The following is a 15,087-nucleotide window of genomic DNA, read 5'->3' as shown; positions in this document are numbered from 1 at the left end:
CACAAAGATACATTTGTTCTTTGCTTTTAACCCATCCTTGTATCAGGAGTCTAGTACTAGGAGCAGTGGGCAGCTATTGTGGGGTAATCAATGAATACTCACATTTAACATTTGCTAAGACAATTGTCACATTTACATTGCAGTGGAAATTAACTAAGTACAGTTTATCAAGTACTTTAAATACTTAAATACATCACCACCAAACTTCAAATGGTAATTTACTTTTAGCTTAACTACTTTTATTTTATTTTATATTCTTGTTTAGATTCAGGGGACTACATTTACTTGAATTCTTTTTTACAACGCACACTGTCCAATTGTTTATATTGGATGGTTTCCTAATTTCAGATAGTGTTGCTACATAAACTCTGTCCTTCTCAAAACCATAGCATAACCTTGGTGTTATCTTGTTATCATATTAGAAGTATGTTAGAAAAGCAGATCTGGGTGTGACTTACATGAAGGTCATTGCAGTACACACAAGTCCTGCTGGTCCATTTCAAGCAGGATTTGTGTTTATATAGGCCTCCATCCACTGAGCAAGTAGCCTGTTGCCTCATACGTATTATGTAGCTGATTATAGAGAATTATGAGGGTTTTATTTTGCCCTGGTTGCAATTTTTTAGTATGTTCCGTACTGTGGGATCTAGATCAACTGTGGTTTTTGCAGTATATCCCACTTTGGATGCACTGCAATAAAGTAATCCCTCCTAAATACATGCTGCTTCTTTGAAACCCCATTGGGAATTTTGCCGCCATACTAAGAGGCTTCTGTCAGAAAGATTATAGAAAAAAAGTGTGAGTTTAATATTTGAACATTATGCAGGGTTATTGAAAGAGCTAAACAGAGTTGACATTGGACAGAAAGAGTAGGTGGAGAGAAAGGGGGGGAGAAGGTTCCTTTAGGGATGAGGAACATTCCAGTGAGACAACCTGGCTGTAATTCTGAAAAGCCTATGGAAAATGAGAACAATATTCCAGTTTTAGCTTGAGCCTGTACTTAAGGTAATGATGAGTAATGATTATTGTGTAGTTATACTGCGATGCTGCAGTATAGCTATCATCTGAGTTTCCTTGAAAGATTGGGTTAATGCCAAATCAGACATTTCTCTCACACACTGCTGTGTTCTCAGAATGTGTTAAAGCCATTATGTATTCCAGGAACTTGTACAGCTTGCTTTGGAAAGGATGTGGATCAAAATAATAATAGGAACATATTTTTCTGGATTTCGTCTTCAGGTGTTTCTGCCTCGGACGCGGTTAGTCCTGGCAGAGGCCGGTCTGGGCGGAGTCGGGGGCGGCCCAAAGGATCTGGAGGCGGGACTAAGTCTGGAGGGAAAGGACGCGGGCGCAAGTCGACAGCGGGCAGTGCGGCGGCCATGGCGGGGGCGATGGCCGGAGCAGCGGCTGCCTCTGCAGCAGCTTTTGCTGCGTACGGTTACAGTGTCTCTAAAGGTTGGTGAATAGCACACACGCTTTCGCACAAATATATTGAACAACTTAACCAAATCATTATTAAACAAGACAAGTTGGGGTCTATCAGTGAGATTAATTGACAGTGGCAATCCGAAGGTGTAGTTGATTATCATGCATAAGGGCACAAATAATTTCCTGATAGTCTAAAATTGTTAATAGTCCAGCAACAAGTCCTCAAAAAAGGCTTTAGTTTTCGAGATACCCCTACCCGAGGTAGAACAAATGAAAACAATGATTTTTCTTATCTTTATGGTCTCCCATTAATGAAATTGATTGTTGTCAAATTTTATTTTGGGGGAAACATTTTTTTTTTGGGTTGTTCTAGAACTACCCCAATCCCTGAAAAAGAGCCAAATTAGACCAGGCCGAATGTGGGAATGGTGACTAAAAAGCCCATAACTTTATAATGACAATTATTTTCCTCTTCAGATTTGCTGAGGTATGAACCAGGTAGCTGTCCTACATCACCAAATAGTCAGACAATTATTTAACTAAAAGAATACTGAATTATATTCCTGTAAACTTAGCTTTAGTTTAGACGGAAATGGTACTTTTTGGTGATAGGAACATAGGACTCAATCACTTTTCTCTCATTTATCAGAAAAACAGAAATTCCTAAAAGATATACCATTACTGAATTGTCTAGGGTGCTATTGAACACTAACCAGTAGTTGTATGGAAATATCTGGTACAGTTCTATTGCAAGTGAGATTTCTTTAGACATAGACCTACCTCTTCTCTGATACAGGCAAATTCCGAATGGGGGATAAGTGGCATAATAGCCTATAAATTAAGAATGCTCACTCTGATGGTCATCATATTTGGAGAGGGAAATACCAGGTGGCTGAACTACATCACCAAATAGTCAGAATAAGAGTAACCCAATACAATAAAGTGTATTAGTTCTAAATTGCAAGCCTCTAAAACATAGGTGTAAATAGTACAGGTTTTATTGAAACTGGAACCTTAATTCAAAGTACAGTATACAATTCATCAAATAATTCAGTGAGAGGTCAAGTATATAGATACTAGAATATAATGTTAAATGTCAGGTTCCTCAGAAACTCTAGGGCAAACAGCAGGTGCAGAACTCCGTCCAGGGAAGGCCAACAGAGAGGCACTGGCACTTTCCACTCTCTCCACACTTTGCATCTTTGCAATACAAGTGAGTAATGTCTCTCACTTCTGTAGGTGCTGGGGGTTTTGTAAATAGCACTGGTTGAATGGCCCCATCTCTGACAATCCACCCCTTGCCAACAGGACTCCATAACAAGGGTTTGGGTTCGGGCTGTGACACCATCGCTGTCTGAAACATTGCTCTTTACATGTTGTTGAAATGCATCCTCTGTTGGTGGCAGATTTTCTGAGGCTGCATCTGTTGTTGATGCAATTATGAACCTCAGTTCATCCAAGTTTGTGCACATCAATCCAATTTCCTTTTTTCCATATAGCAGAAGTGCCAATTCTCTTGCGACTGGCAAAGACTCTTCCAAGCTGGCAGAGAGTCCACAAGGCCAGATCTTTGAGCTCGCTGAGATGGGTCTTGAGTTTGAAAAGCACCGGGTTTTCCTGTTCACACCGCAGCGGAGCAGCCTCTTAGCTCCGGAATCCGGTTCATTTCGAGCACCAAAAAATTGTCCGGCCAGAGCAAAAGCACCATATACGTCACGCTTACGTCGAGGCGGGGGCAGGGGCGGGATCAACTCCTGAACAACAACAAAAATCCGGCGTTTTATCCAGTTTGTACACAACGATGGAGAAACTTAACAAGCAGCAGTGGTCCACTGAGGAGACCAGCTACCAACTGGGAATCTGGTCTTCCGAAGAGGTACAGAGGAAGCTGGAGCACAATCGGCCATTGTTGTTGTATTCGGTGTCAGCTGTGAGGGGTTTCCGCGCGCTTTGGCTTTATGAAGTAGGCACGCAAACGGTTACGTCATGACGCAGCACCAGTCGGACTCTGGGCAGTGTGAAAAGAGCCGGAGCTAAACCGAAGAACCGGTTCTGAACCTGAAAAGCTCTAGCACGGAGCTTGAACCGGAGTTGCGTTGGTGTGAATGAGGTATTTGAGAAATTCCAGTCCGGTTTCCGTTCCACCCACTGCACTGGAACAGCTCTGGTCAGGGTCACAAACGACCTGCTGATGCTGATTGTCTTTCCTATTCTGTACAAACTACTTGTTGTGCCACAGCCAGTGAGTGCACAACATGCTGGCAGACAGTTAGACATGTCTTTTCCAATTTTCTCACATATGATGTTGATGGGGACATATCTCTCTCTCATTCCATGGCCTTTATGGATGTACACTAGAGATTAACCAAACATGTATTTGCTTGCATAATATATGAGCAGTACTTCCACACCTGTGTCATCAGACCTCAAATGATGTGGGAATATGACTCTGTAGGATGTATGGCATGGAGCACCATCCTTGTGACTGCCTCCTCCTGATCACTGTACAGTGATGTCAAACTGCTGACTCCTGCTGTGCAGATGCTCTTCACCTCCTCCCCTTCGTCAAATCCTGAGTGTAGTCTCTGTGGGGCAGCAGTGACAATTTAGTTGCTCACAAACATGCAGAGTGCAGTCTTGTTTCCACTACTCCTCAAGTACTTCCTGTAGTTTGGGAAATTTGTTTTGCTTTAGGTTATAACACTTGTGTTATTCTTCCGAGATGGGTGCTCATTACAGATCTGCACTTTTGCCTAAACATTTGTTTTAAGGCCTTTCTGAAAGGCTTCAGTGGTCTGGGGACTCCTCAGGTGGTCTGGGGAGTCCTCAGGTGGTCTGGGAGGGAATTCCACAGGTGAGGAGCAGCTGCATAGAAAGCCCGATCCCCCATTGTAGGGGGGGTTGGTCCTGGGGGGGGGGGCGAAGCAGAGGATTTGTTGTGGAGCGGAGGTTGCGTGTGGAGGTTTGTGATGTGAGTAGTTATTTTAGGTATGAAGGAGCATTCCCGTGGATGCACTGATGGGTGAGCAGTGAGATCTTGTATTCAATCCTGAATGAGACAGGAAGCCAGTGGAGGGAATGAAGAACAGGTGTGATGTGGTTGTACTTTCTCACCCTCATCAGGATCCTAGCAGCACTGTTCTGTACGTATTGGAGCTTCTGAAGGCTCCCGCTAGGAGTCCCGATGAGGAGAGCGTTACAATAGTCAAGCCTTGAGGAAACGAAGGCATGGACCAGTTGTTCAGCATCTGACAGGAGTTCTGCAATGTTCCTGAGGTGGTAGTAGGAGGTTTTGCACAGGTGTTTGATGTGGGTGTCAAAGGTCAGATGATGGTCAAATATTACACCCAGGTTGGTAACTGATGCAGAGAGGGGTATGTTTTGGCCAGAAAAGGTGATGTGGGTCATGGGGGATGGCTGGACCTGGTTTGGTGTGCCAACTAAAATAGCTTCTGTTTTGGAGCTATTTAGCTGCTGGAAGTTTTGCTGCATCCAAGCCTTTATCTCCTCAAGGCAGGTGTTAAAGGATGTTGATGGGAACGGTGATGATGATGGTGACAGTAAGGATGCATGTGGGATAGGGTCTGTCTTTATATATAGCTGCGTGTCATCAGCGTAGCAATGGAATGATATTCCATGCTGGCTGATGACACGGCCAAGGGGCAGAGTGTACAGGGTGAACAGAGTGGGCCCGAGGACCGACCCTTGAGGGACACCACTGGTGACAGGGTGTGTCTGGGACCTTGCACCTCCCAAGGAGACGTACTCTGTTCTTCCAGACAGGTAGGACTGGAGCCAGCTCAGGGCGGAGTCAGAGAGTCTGATGGTGTGTTTGAGGCGCTGAAGCAGGATGTTATGGTCGACAGTGTCGAATGCTGCAGTCAGATCCAGGAGGATGAGGAGAAATGGGGAACCAGTGTCAGCCCCCATCAGCATGTCGTTTGTGACCCTGACTAGAGCTGTTTCAGAGCTGTGGGCGGAACGGAAACCGGACTGGAATTTCTCAAAGAGGCCGTTTAGTTGGAGATGGTCCTGAAGCTGGGCGGCAACTACAATGATGTCTAACTGTCTACCAGCATGTCATGCACTCACTGGCTGTGGCACAACAAGTAGTTTGTACAGAATAAGAAAGAGAAAAAAAGCATTCACCAAATTCAAGACCGATCAATCAATGTTTATTTATATAGCCCAATATCACAAATGTTACATTTGTCTCAGTGGACTTCACAGTTTGTACAGAATATCAGTATGACAATACGACACCCTCTGTCCTTAGACCCTCACATCGTACAAGGAAAAACTTCCAGAGAAAACCCACAGTTTAAAGGGAAAAATGGGAGATACCTCAGGGAGAGCAACAGAGGAGGGATCCCTCTCCCAGGACGGACAGACGTGCAATAGATGCCGTGTGTAAATTGAAAAGATAATACATTTGCAACATAGGTAATCCAAATGCTTGGAAATGCATGTGTGTATAATAGGAAGATGAATCCACGAGGATATCCATCCAGGACTTATGACCCAGGACCACAGCCACGACTCAAGATCCAGGACTCGCGATCCATGACACAGGACCGCAGGATCATCCATGACTCCGGATCCGGGCGTATATAGACACCAAAAAGAAAGACATTTGGGGAAGCTGGGTTAATCGGAACATGAAAGTACACAGGTATAGACAGAGAGAAGGAAGAAGTAAGATGTCCCCCGACAAACTAAGCCTATATCAGCAAAACTAGGGGCTGAATCTAATCAGCCCTAACTATAAGCTTTATCAAAAAGGAAGGTCTTAAGCGCACTCGGATAGGGTGTCAGCCGTCCGAACACAAACTGGAAGCTGATTCCACAAAAGTGGAGCTTGATAAGAAAAGGCTCTGGCTCCCATTGTACTTTTAGAGACTCTAGGAACAACCAACAACCCTGCATTCTTGGAACGCAATGCCCTAGTAGGACAGTAGGGTATAATGAGTTATTTAAGGTAAGATAGCGCCTGCCAATTAAGGGCTTTGTAGACGAGAAGAAGAATTTTATATTCTATCCTGTGTTCTATAGGGAGCCAGTGTAAGGCAGCCAGAACAGGAGTAATGTGGTCCCTTTTCCTAACTCTGGTTAGTACACGAGCTGCAGCATTTTGAATCAGCTGAAGCGACTTGACTGACTTATTTGTACACCCTGATAATAAGGAGTTACAATAATCCAGCCTTGAAGTAACAAATGCATGGACTAGTTTCTCTGCATCGTTTTGAGGCAAGATATGCCTGATTTTTGCAATGTTACGTAGATGGAAGTAGGCGGTCCTTGAAATTGATTTTATGTGGGCGTTAAAGGATAAATCCTGATCAAATATAACACCAAGATTCCTCACAGTCTCACTGGAGGCCAAATTAATGCCATCCATAGTTAGTATATCTTTAGATAATTTGTTTCGTAGATTCTTTGGGCCAAGTACAATAACTTCAGTTTTGATCGTGTTTAACATCAGAAAAATGTAGGGTCATCCACATTTTTAAGTCCTTGAGGCAGTCTTGAATTTTATTTAGATGATTAATTTCATCAGGCTTGATTGATAAATATAGTTGAGTATCATCCGCATAACAATGAAAGTTTACAGAATGATTCCTTATAATATTGCCTAACGGAAGCATATATAATGTGAACAAAATAGGTCCGAGCACTGAGCCCTGTGACACTCCATGGCTAACTTTGGTTTGCGTGGAAGATTCATCGTTGACACGTACAAACTGAGAGCGTTCCGATAGATAGGACCTAAACCAGCCTAAAGCAGTTCCCTGTATGCCAACTAAGTGCTCTAGTCTTTGCAATTGGATATCATGGTCGATACCCATCTCAGCGAGCTCAAAGATCTGGCACATTTTGGACTCTGCCAGCTTGGAAGAGTCTTTGCCAGTCGCAAGAAAATTGGCGCTTCTGCTATATGGAAAAAAGGAAATTGGACTGATGTGCACAAACTTGGATGAACTGAGGTTCATAATTGCATCAACAACAGATGCAGCCTCAGAAAACTGCGGCCAACAGAGGATGCATTTCAACAACATGTACAAAGAGCAATGTTTCAGACAGCGATATGGTGTCACAGGCCAAACCCAAACCCTTGTTATGGAGTCCTGTTGGCAAGGGGTGGATTGTCGGAGATGGGGCCATTCAACCAGGGGACACATTGACAGAATGTCAAAAAGTGTCCCCTAACGTTTCTGAGGAACCTGACATTTAACATTATGTTCTAGTATCTATATACTTGACCTCTCACTGAATTATTTGATGAATTGTATACTGTACTTTGAATTAAGGTTCCAGTTTCAATAAAACCTGTACTATTTACACCTATGTTTTAGAGGCTTGCAATTTAGAACTAATACACTTTATTGTATTGGGTTACTCTTATTCTGACTATTTGGTGATGTAGTTCAGCCACCTGGTATTTCCCTCTCTAAATATAATGACCATCAGAGTGAGCATTCTTAACTTATAGGTTATTATGCCACTTATCCCCCATTCGGAATTTGACTGTCTCAGAGAAGAGGTAGGCCTATGTCTAAAGAAATCTCATTTGCAATAGAACTGTACCAGATATTTCCATACAACTACTGGTTAGTGTTCAATAGCACCCTAGACAATTCAGTAATGGTATATTTTTTAGGGATTTCTGTTTTTCTGATAAATGAGAGAAAAGTGATTGAGTCCTATGTTCCTATCACCAAAAAGTACAATTTCCGTCTAAACTAAATCTAAGTTTACAGGACTATAATTCAGTATTTTTTTAGTTAAATAATTGTCTGACTATTTAGTGATGTAGGACAGCTACCTGGTTCATACCTCAGCAAATCTGAAGAGGAAAAGAGTTCTCAAGTTATGGGCTTTCTTGTCACCTTTCCCATATTCGGCCTGGTCTAATTTGGCTCTTTTTCAGGGATTTTAGTTAGTTCTAAAGAACAACCCAAAAAACTTTTTTTTCCCACAAAATAAAATTTGACAACAATCAATTTCATTAATGGGAGACCCTAAAGATAAGAAAAATCATTGTTGTCATTTGTTCTACCTCAGGTAGGGGTATCTCAAAATCTGAGGGCCCTTCCTGCTGGACTATAAGTGTGTTGATATTTTTCTATATTACTTGCCAATACAGGAAGCTGGGAGAATTACACAACCTACATTTTGATACAAAAGCTATTCAAATAATTGCCAGATCTCAAATAAGAGCTAGGGGAATGGCTAAAATGAATAATTTAGGCCTTTTTTATTTCAAAATTCAGTATAAATGTTACGACATTTCAATAACCCAAATTACATTACACAAACAATCATATTTAACTAAAACAAAACATGCTTTCTTTAGAGAGTAACAGTTGCATGTTGGTCCGTCCTCCCAGCAGGCCTCACTGCGTCCAGCCCCCTGCAGCCTTCCCTGGGCCGGTCCGGTACCAGCCCCGCCTTCAACCCCAGCAGGAGCTCCTCTCCGCAGGCCAGAGGAGGGGCCTCCACCCCCAGCCCCCACAAACAGCTGGCCCCCAGCCACCAGCACCACAGCAGCAGTAGCAGCAGCAGCCACGGCGCAGTCAGGAAGGGCAAGGGTCCCGCTGGGCCTGGGGCTCGATAGAAGCACTCGGACACTCATGAATGTGCCCTAACTGTCTCAGTATAACACACACACACACACACAGAGATAACTGACCTACTCTCACTGTGATCCACACAGACGCCCTAAACTGAAACTGAGGCTCACTACCCGGAGGACCATGCTGTGTCTGCTAGCTTAAAAAAACTTCTCCACACAAACAAACAGACAAACACATGGATAATTTAAAGGTGCAGTATCGACCAGCGTCCACATTTCTCGGTTCACTTTAATTTGAAAGGGTCCGGGTCAGTGGACAAAATCCGCCTAAAGTATTTTTGTTTGCGACAAGACCTCTTCCAAGTGCTTTTTGGGAAGACAGACTGTACTTTTCCAGACAGGAAACTCTTTTGATTTGCTAGCTGTGAACTAAAACCAACACATGTAGCGCAAAGGGCTTTGAAATGTTGGCTAAAGCAAGGAGCTTCTGTCAAAATGCACTGAGCCACGTCTTCCATTTTTCCGTGTTATTGACTCTCACACATGTACATTAGGTTATTTAATTGTTCTGTAGATATGCTCAGTGCTCAGACAGTAACGTGAACCCTACCTTACCAACCCACTCTTTACCAAACAGCTTTTCTACTAAAGCTACTATTTTTGTAAGAAAAGACGCGAGCACCCATACCGACATGGCAGGTCTTTAAGATTTTTGAAAAATATTTGTCCATAAAAGGTATTCCCTCACGGACGGAAATAAAACAAAACATATATTTTTTGTCTGATGGGGAAATGAAAGATGTAAAAAAATGGTATTCCATAATGAGGGGTACTGGTTGATCCGGCAATGCTGCTAACAGTACATTTATGAATACACTTTGGTTGTCTATATTTAAGTTATTTGAGCTATATTAAGAATGCAAAACGGGCTATTCACCTGTAAGACAGTGTAAATTGTACTGAAGCCATTTTTACTATTTTTCAGATATCGTTTTTCTGTGTGATGAGAAGTCTGTGGTTCTCTTTGACGTCATTGATGTTTTAGGAAAAAAAATGTTTGCATCGTTGTCCTAAGTTGAGCACTACATCTGTTAGAGATTTTGTTTGTTTTGTGTTTATATTGTGATTAAAATATGATGTTCTATATTGATGTACATAATAATGAGAGCGACCTTTCCTCTGGCTTTCCCCTCATTTGCCTGTCTATTTTTATAGGTCATGTGTACATATGAAGAAAATGCGTCTGCCATTTTACTAACAGAAGGAGCCAACTGAAAATAAAAGAGTGCTAAATCAGCCGCTCTGCTTTTTTCATTTCATTATTTCATTTTGTTGTGCTATTATACTTGTATTGCTTATTGTCATTCAGAACCATAGTTTACCAGGGGGGTTGTAAACTTCATGCTTCCAAAATTAGTTGAATTAAAATATTTAAATATGAAAAACACATGAATATTAAGTAACTACACTTTAGTGATTCTTCATACATTTGAACCAAAATAAAACTTTGGAAAATGGGTTTTATCGGAGGACATCCGGTAAAAAACTAAAAAGACAACCTTGTTGTGTAAAGTGCATCTCTTGGCTTTTCCCGACTCTTCTGCATGCAATATGAGTAAAAGTGATATGAATTTATTTCTCCAGGTTTTGTTACATATCCGGGGTTTGAATGTTGAAAGAGGTGTTTTTAGTTTGGCGAACTGACCATTCAACAAACACTTATGGGTCTGACCTTGAGTTTCGACCTGGATAAAGCATATGGAAACAACCCAATCAAGGCAATGCATTTTGGGTGAGGGGCTGCTGAGATTTGAAGTTGATGAGCGCAGCATGCAGCATGTTCTTCCTGCTGCACTCTGACATGACCACGGCACAGACTGTAAACACAGGACTTCCAGGTCTGGGCTCGTCCCCGGCCTCGGTTATATAAGCCTCTGAGGCTAGATAGACTCTCTGACTTGAAACACGTCCAAGGGACAAGCTGCTCCGGCCAACATTTGGGAGTGTACAATGTTTGTATGTGTGTGTACTGTTCCAAAAACAGGTTTACAGAGTTATCTGGATTATAATACTGCTAGAGGACATTCGGCAACCCAGTCATAAACAAGGACTAGCTGACTGTATCGCAGTAAAACGGCCTCTTGGAACAAGCCTCAGCCCTTGAGTGGTCGTCAAATGTAGCATATGCTATCCTATTTGTAATATTCAGTATGTTATTGGTGGTTCCCAACCTTTGAAGCTTCTGATCATTTAAAAATGAAGCCTCCATCACAGGTTTGACATTAACAATTTGTGATTTTCACTCCTAAAGGTGTTTTCTTAGTAAGCCTTGAGAAAAAAAAGCAGACATTAAGTATTTTGTTATTCCCATACTCTTGTGCTTCTGTTTTTTTTTTTAATGAAATATATTTCATCCCTTTATCTTTATTTAAATTTTTCAAATCTCATATTTTGTTTAAGGGATTTTTACTCTGCAAAAACTTAAACGATTTGTGAAAAGACCCCATTCAGTTTATTTAGATGTTTGTTGGGAATGAGGGTCAACGCTTAAACAATTTATTGCACCGTAGTCCTCTTTTTCTTTAACCCCATCATCTAGCCATCACAACACATTAAGAGTGGGTCATGAATACAATCAATATAAAAGCTTTAATAGTGTTCCTTGGCTGTGAATCACATGCCTTATATTTATTTGGGTATACATCAACTGTGATGCAGCCTGGGGATTAATGCATCTAGTTAGTCATAGTACCTTTAAGGCACAAACAACAAAACAAAGAGTTATTTTAACTTTTTTATTGATGTTTGCAACTGAATAAAAGTTGGCACAATGAGCTTTTGAAAAACAGATCACAGGTGAAATGCAAACAAGTTTTCACCATGACAGTTAATGTTGTACCGTCTGTATGGGTAGGATGGAATCTGAACTGTGCAAATAAAAAAGATGTTTACAGTAACAACAATTAATCATAAAGATGTAGCATTACATTGCAAACAAGAGGTCATGCTTCAGTCAAAAAAAAAAAGACATCTTAATGTCGTGCTTATTTTTTTATTAGCATTCAAGTACACCAGATGGTCGTGTGAAGATAGATTTCACAACATTAAAAATGCTTGGACTGGCATGACATGTGAGAAGCCTCAGTGTTGTGCGTGTGTGTGTGTGCATGTGTGTGACAAAGGGTACGAGCTACTGGGAGGCCAACACATAGGACACCACGGTCAGTGCCGCGGCCTCGATGGAGAACAGGTGGTGGTCTTCCACCTGTGGGCAGCTGCTCCTCATGAACTCGGCCAGGCGGAGCAGGTACTCCAGGTTGTGGCCCGACTTCCCCCTGCACACTGCGATCTGGACTCCGATCATCTCCGAGCTGGCCGGCCCCAGGAAGAGCGTGTTGTCTGCAGTTGCGATGTACACCAGCGCCTGAACTGAAGGCTGGTTCTCCCCCTCAGGGAAGAACTTCACCACCTTGGTGACATAGCCTCCGCGGACCCCCTCGCGCACGTTCAGGTACTTCAGGGACTCCTCAACTTGAGAGCCTGTCACCTCGAATGCCACACCCCAGGTGCTCTCCTGTGAGAAGAGAAAAACATTTATTATTTTTAAGGTTTATTTGGTATTATCAATTGGGAATAACACTGCATTTAAAAAGACTGGAAACGCCCATTCAGCATCTCTATAAAAAACAAGAGGCAGTCGCGCTTTCCACTTACGTCCTCATCTTCAATCAGCGTCACCACTCTTCCGGGCTGCAGAGAGAGAAAAATAAATGCGTCACGTCATGGGACAACGCCTGTGGCAAATGTTGAGTCAAGCACCAAACACACCAGCAGCTGGCTGTGCCACAGCAAGCAAGCCAACATCATATCATATAAGTGCCAAATTAAGTAAAGCAAAAACATTAAGCATCTTACCAACTCGTCGTTCCCGCGGTGAAAGTTGTCTCCGTGCCAGAACCGTCTCTTGTAGCCTTGAATGTAGCCGACCTGGCTCCTCCTGTACTTGAAGTCAGGCTTCCACACCAGTGACCCGTACCCGAAGATCCACAGGCTGCAGGGCTTCCCGGTTGTGATGTCTTGAGGCTTCATTTTTTAATAGTGTTGACGATGAATCGATGGAATCAATCAATCTTTCAAATGATGTTGTTAGCTAAGCTGCCTAACTAGCTAGCGTTAGCTTCCTCCGGTCCAGGAGCAGTGGTACCGGTTGGCTCACAGGTATACCGCGGACGGTATTTGAGCCCAACTGCTTGGCAGTTGCGAAGATGGAGTTTCGCTCTTGATTTTGCCTTGCACTATGCATTGCCGTTGCATTAGAGATGCCGCATTATGCCTTAAAAATCCATGGCAGCCGCTTCGGCCTTTGAACCAATGGAAACTAATCAAAAATCGTTTCGGCCAGCTAGTTCGCCGGCTGGTAACGCTACCAATTTCAAGCTTACGAGCGAAAGTGTTGAGTTTTGATTTAGTGTTGTTCTTGTTAGAAACGCCTTGTAGCTTATCTTCTAGCTGCCGATGGCGGTGATTTGAATCCTATCCCAGATAACATGGCGCAGCGGCGCTTACATATTTATACAGTCCACAGTAGGTCGGCGAGTACAAGACACAGTTTTCGACCAATAATATTAAAGAGAGGCTCGTCCACTTCAGCATTTTATCCAATCCGACTTCGGTGCGCCTGAAAAGGCGGGATTTATAGCCAAACTGCTTACGCTATTGGCTCAAATTTAACTTGAGCCGCAAACATGTCTTTTAACCTGATTGGCCGATGAACTGTAATTCTAACTGTCTCGAGTTATGATTTGTCGCCTGTGTAGTCACTCTCTGGCTGATGCAACTTCCAACATCATTTCAGGGCCATCTCAGCAACCAAGCAACATACCAAGACATTGCATCAGAATTGAGCTAAAGGAAGAAGAGGTCTATATATATTTAAGCTGTCTGTGGCTCTTTCCTGCTGTAACGATGCAAATTTCCCCTCTGTGGGACTAATAAAGGTATTCTGATTCTGATTCTAATATAAGGCAATGTGTAGTTCATTACACAAACTGTGCCACCAAGAAATTAAAGAGAAAAATATAAGATGATATGTGAATTTATACAGAAAAAAACATTGAATAAATGATGACCTGAACACAATAGGATTGGAATTAACTCATCCAATCATCAATACATTAATAAGCCCACTATATGGAAGTTTACATTATCTCCAGAGCAGGTGAATAATCTAGTCCCACAATGTAAAGATCCAGATGCAAGACCAATGATGTCTTACCACCACCACATTCATCCCAGCCATCTGGAACCTGGGAGTGAAAGTGGTGAAGAAATGTGTAATGTGATGTTTTGTATATAATCACAGTTTCGTTTTTTGTTGATACTTCTAGTACGGAGGGTCAGTTTGACAGGTCACATGCGATTGGCAGGTTCACTAGGGCCAAAAGCTTATTCTTGCAGAATCATACCAACTTTTTGAAGACAAAAATGCATCCGCTTTAATACAAATGATCCAACAACCATCCGGTTGTGACAGGCTAATAGATGATCTGAAACTATGTGTGTGGACAACCCATGTGCATTTTTAATACACAAAATACTTGGAAGACCTGATCATACAAAAAATGCCCAACACTCCTGCAGGATCTCTTACAGCAGAGGCTCATCTGTGCTCAATAGATATATAGACAGCGGTGTCTGCCTGAATACAAAGCCAGACAACTGTCAGCTCTTCATTATTCTAAAGCACTGCACATCCAGGCCTTTAAGCATCTTTGTTTAATGCAAAAGCTTCCATCCCATTATATATTGCCCTTGCATGTCCATCGGGCCTACTGCTTGCCACGTATATGGGGGCTTTTCTGAGCAAGGCTTCACTGAGCCTTGGGCAATTCAACATGAAATATCCCTTAATTTACACGTTTCTCACTGTTTCTCCAAGTCACAGGTACGGCAGGCCGAGCTGCATTTATCCCCCCTGCAGAGGTGAAGAGGGAGCTTGTTTTTTGAGTGTGTAAACAATCTATAGTACGTTAGGAGCTTGTGGCTTTTTAAACTCAGCGGCATCTAAAAGTATAGAATATGAACAG

The 15,087-nt window shown here is 42.5% G+C and overlaps 2 protein-coding genes across 2 annotated transcripts in view; one reads left to right on the top strand and one right to left on the bottom strand.

Annotated features, from left to right (window-relative positions):
* The window catches only part of ino80 (INO80 complex ATPase subunit), a 50,555-nt gene extending 40,258 nt beyond the window's left edge, over nt 1–10,297 (top strand). Inside the window, exons 32-33 of the mRNA XM_079645271.1 lie at nt 1,240–1,455; nt 8,820–10,297. Of these exons, the coding sequence (XP_079501397.1) occupies nt 1,240–1,455; nt 8,820–9,043 (440 nt within the window). The 3' untranslated portion in view covers nt 9,044–10,297. The remainder of the gene's footprint in view (nt 1–1,239; nt 1,456–8,819) is intronic.
* A 1,485-nt stretch (nt 10,298–11,782) lies between these two features.
* chac1 (ChaC, cation transport regulator homolog 1 (E. coli)) lies at nt 11,783–13,572 on the bottom strand. The gene is made up of 3 exons (XM_079643136.1): nt 12,917–13,572; nt 12,716–12,751; nt 11,783–12,575 (listed from the first exon to the last, which is right to left on the bottom strand). Exons 1-3 carry the CDS (start codon nt 13,088–13,090, stop codon nt 12,192–12,194), a joined length of 594 nt encoding a protein of 197 aa, XP_079499262.1. The 5' UTR covers nt 13,091–13,572; the 3' UTR covers nt 11,783–12,191.
* Nucleotides 13,573–15,087: the final 1,515 nt, after the last annotated feature.

The sequence above is a fragment of the Notothenia rossii genome (genome assembly GCF_949606895.1).
Source record: "Notothenia rossii genome assembly, chromosome: 8".
NCBI lineage: Eukaryota > Metazoa > Chordata > Actinopteri > Perciformes > Nototheniidae > Notothenia > Notothenia rossii.
The sequence above is the reverse complement of the archived record's forward strand: the minus strand, read 5'-3'. Positions and strand labels throughout refer to the sequence as shown.

Excerpts from the sequence above, each read along its gene's own strand:
- chac1 (XM_079643136.1), bottom strand. The coding sequence starts at position 13,090 with ATGAAGCCTCAAGACATCACAACCGGGAAGCCCTGCAGCCTGTGGATC. Across the intron at positions 12,752-12,916 it reads ACCGCGGGAACGACGAGTTG|CCCGGAAGAGTGGTGACGCT; the intron begins GTAAGATGCTTA and ends CTCTCTCTGCAG. Across the intron at positions 12,576-12,715 it reads CGCTGATTGAAGATGAGGAC|GAGAGCACCTGGGGTGTGGC; the intron begins GTAAGTGGAAAG and ends CTCTTCTCACAG.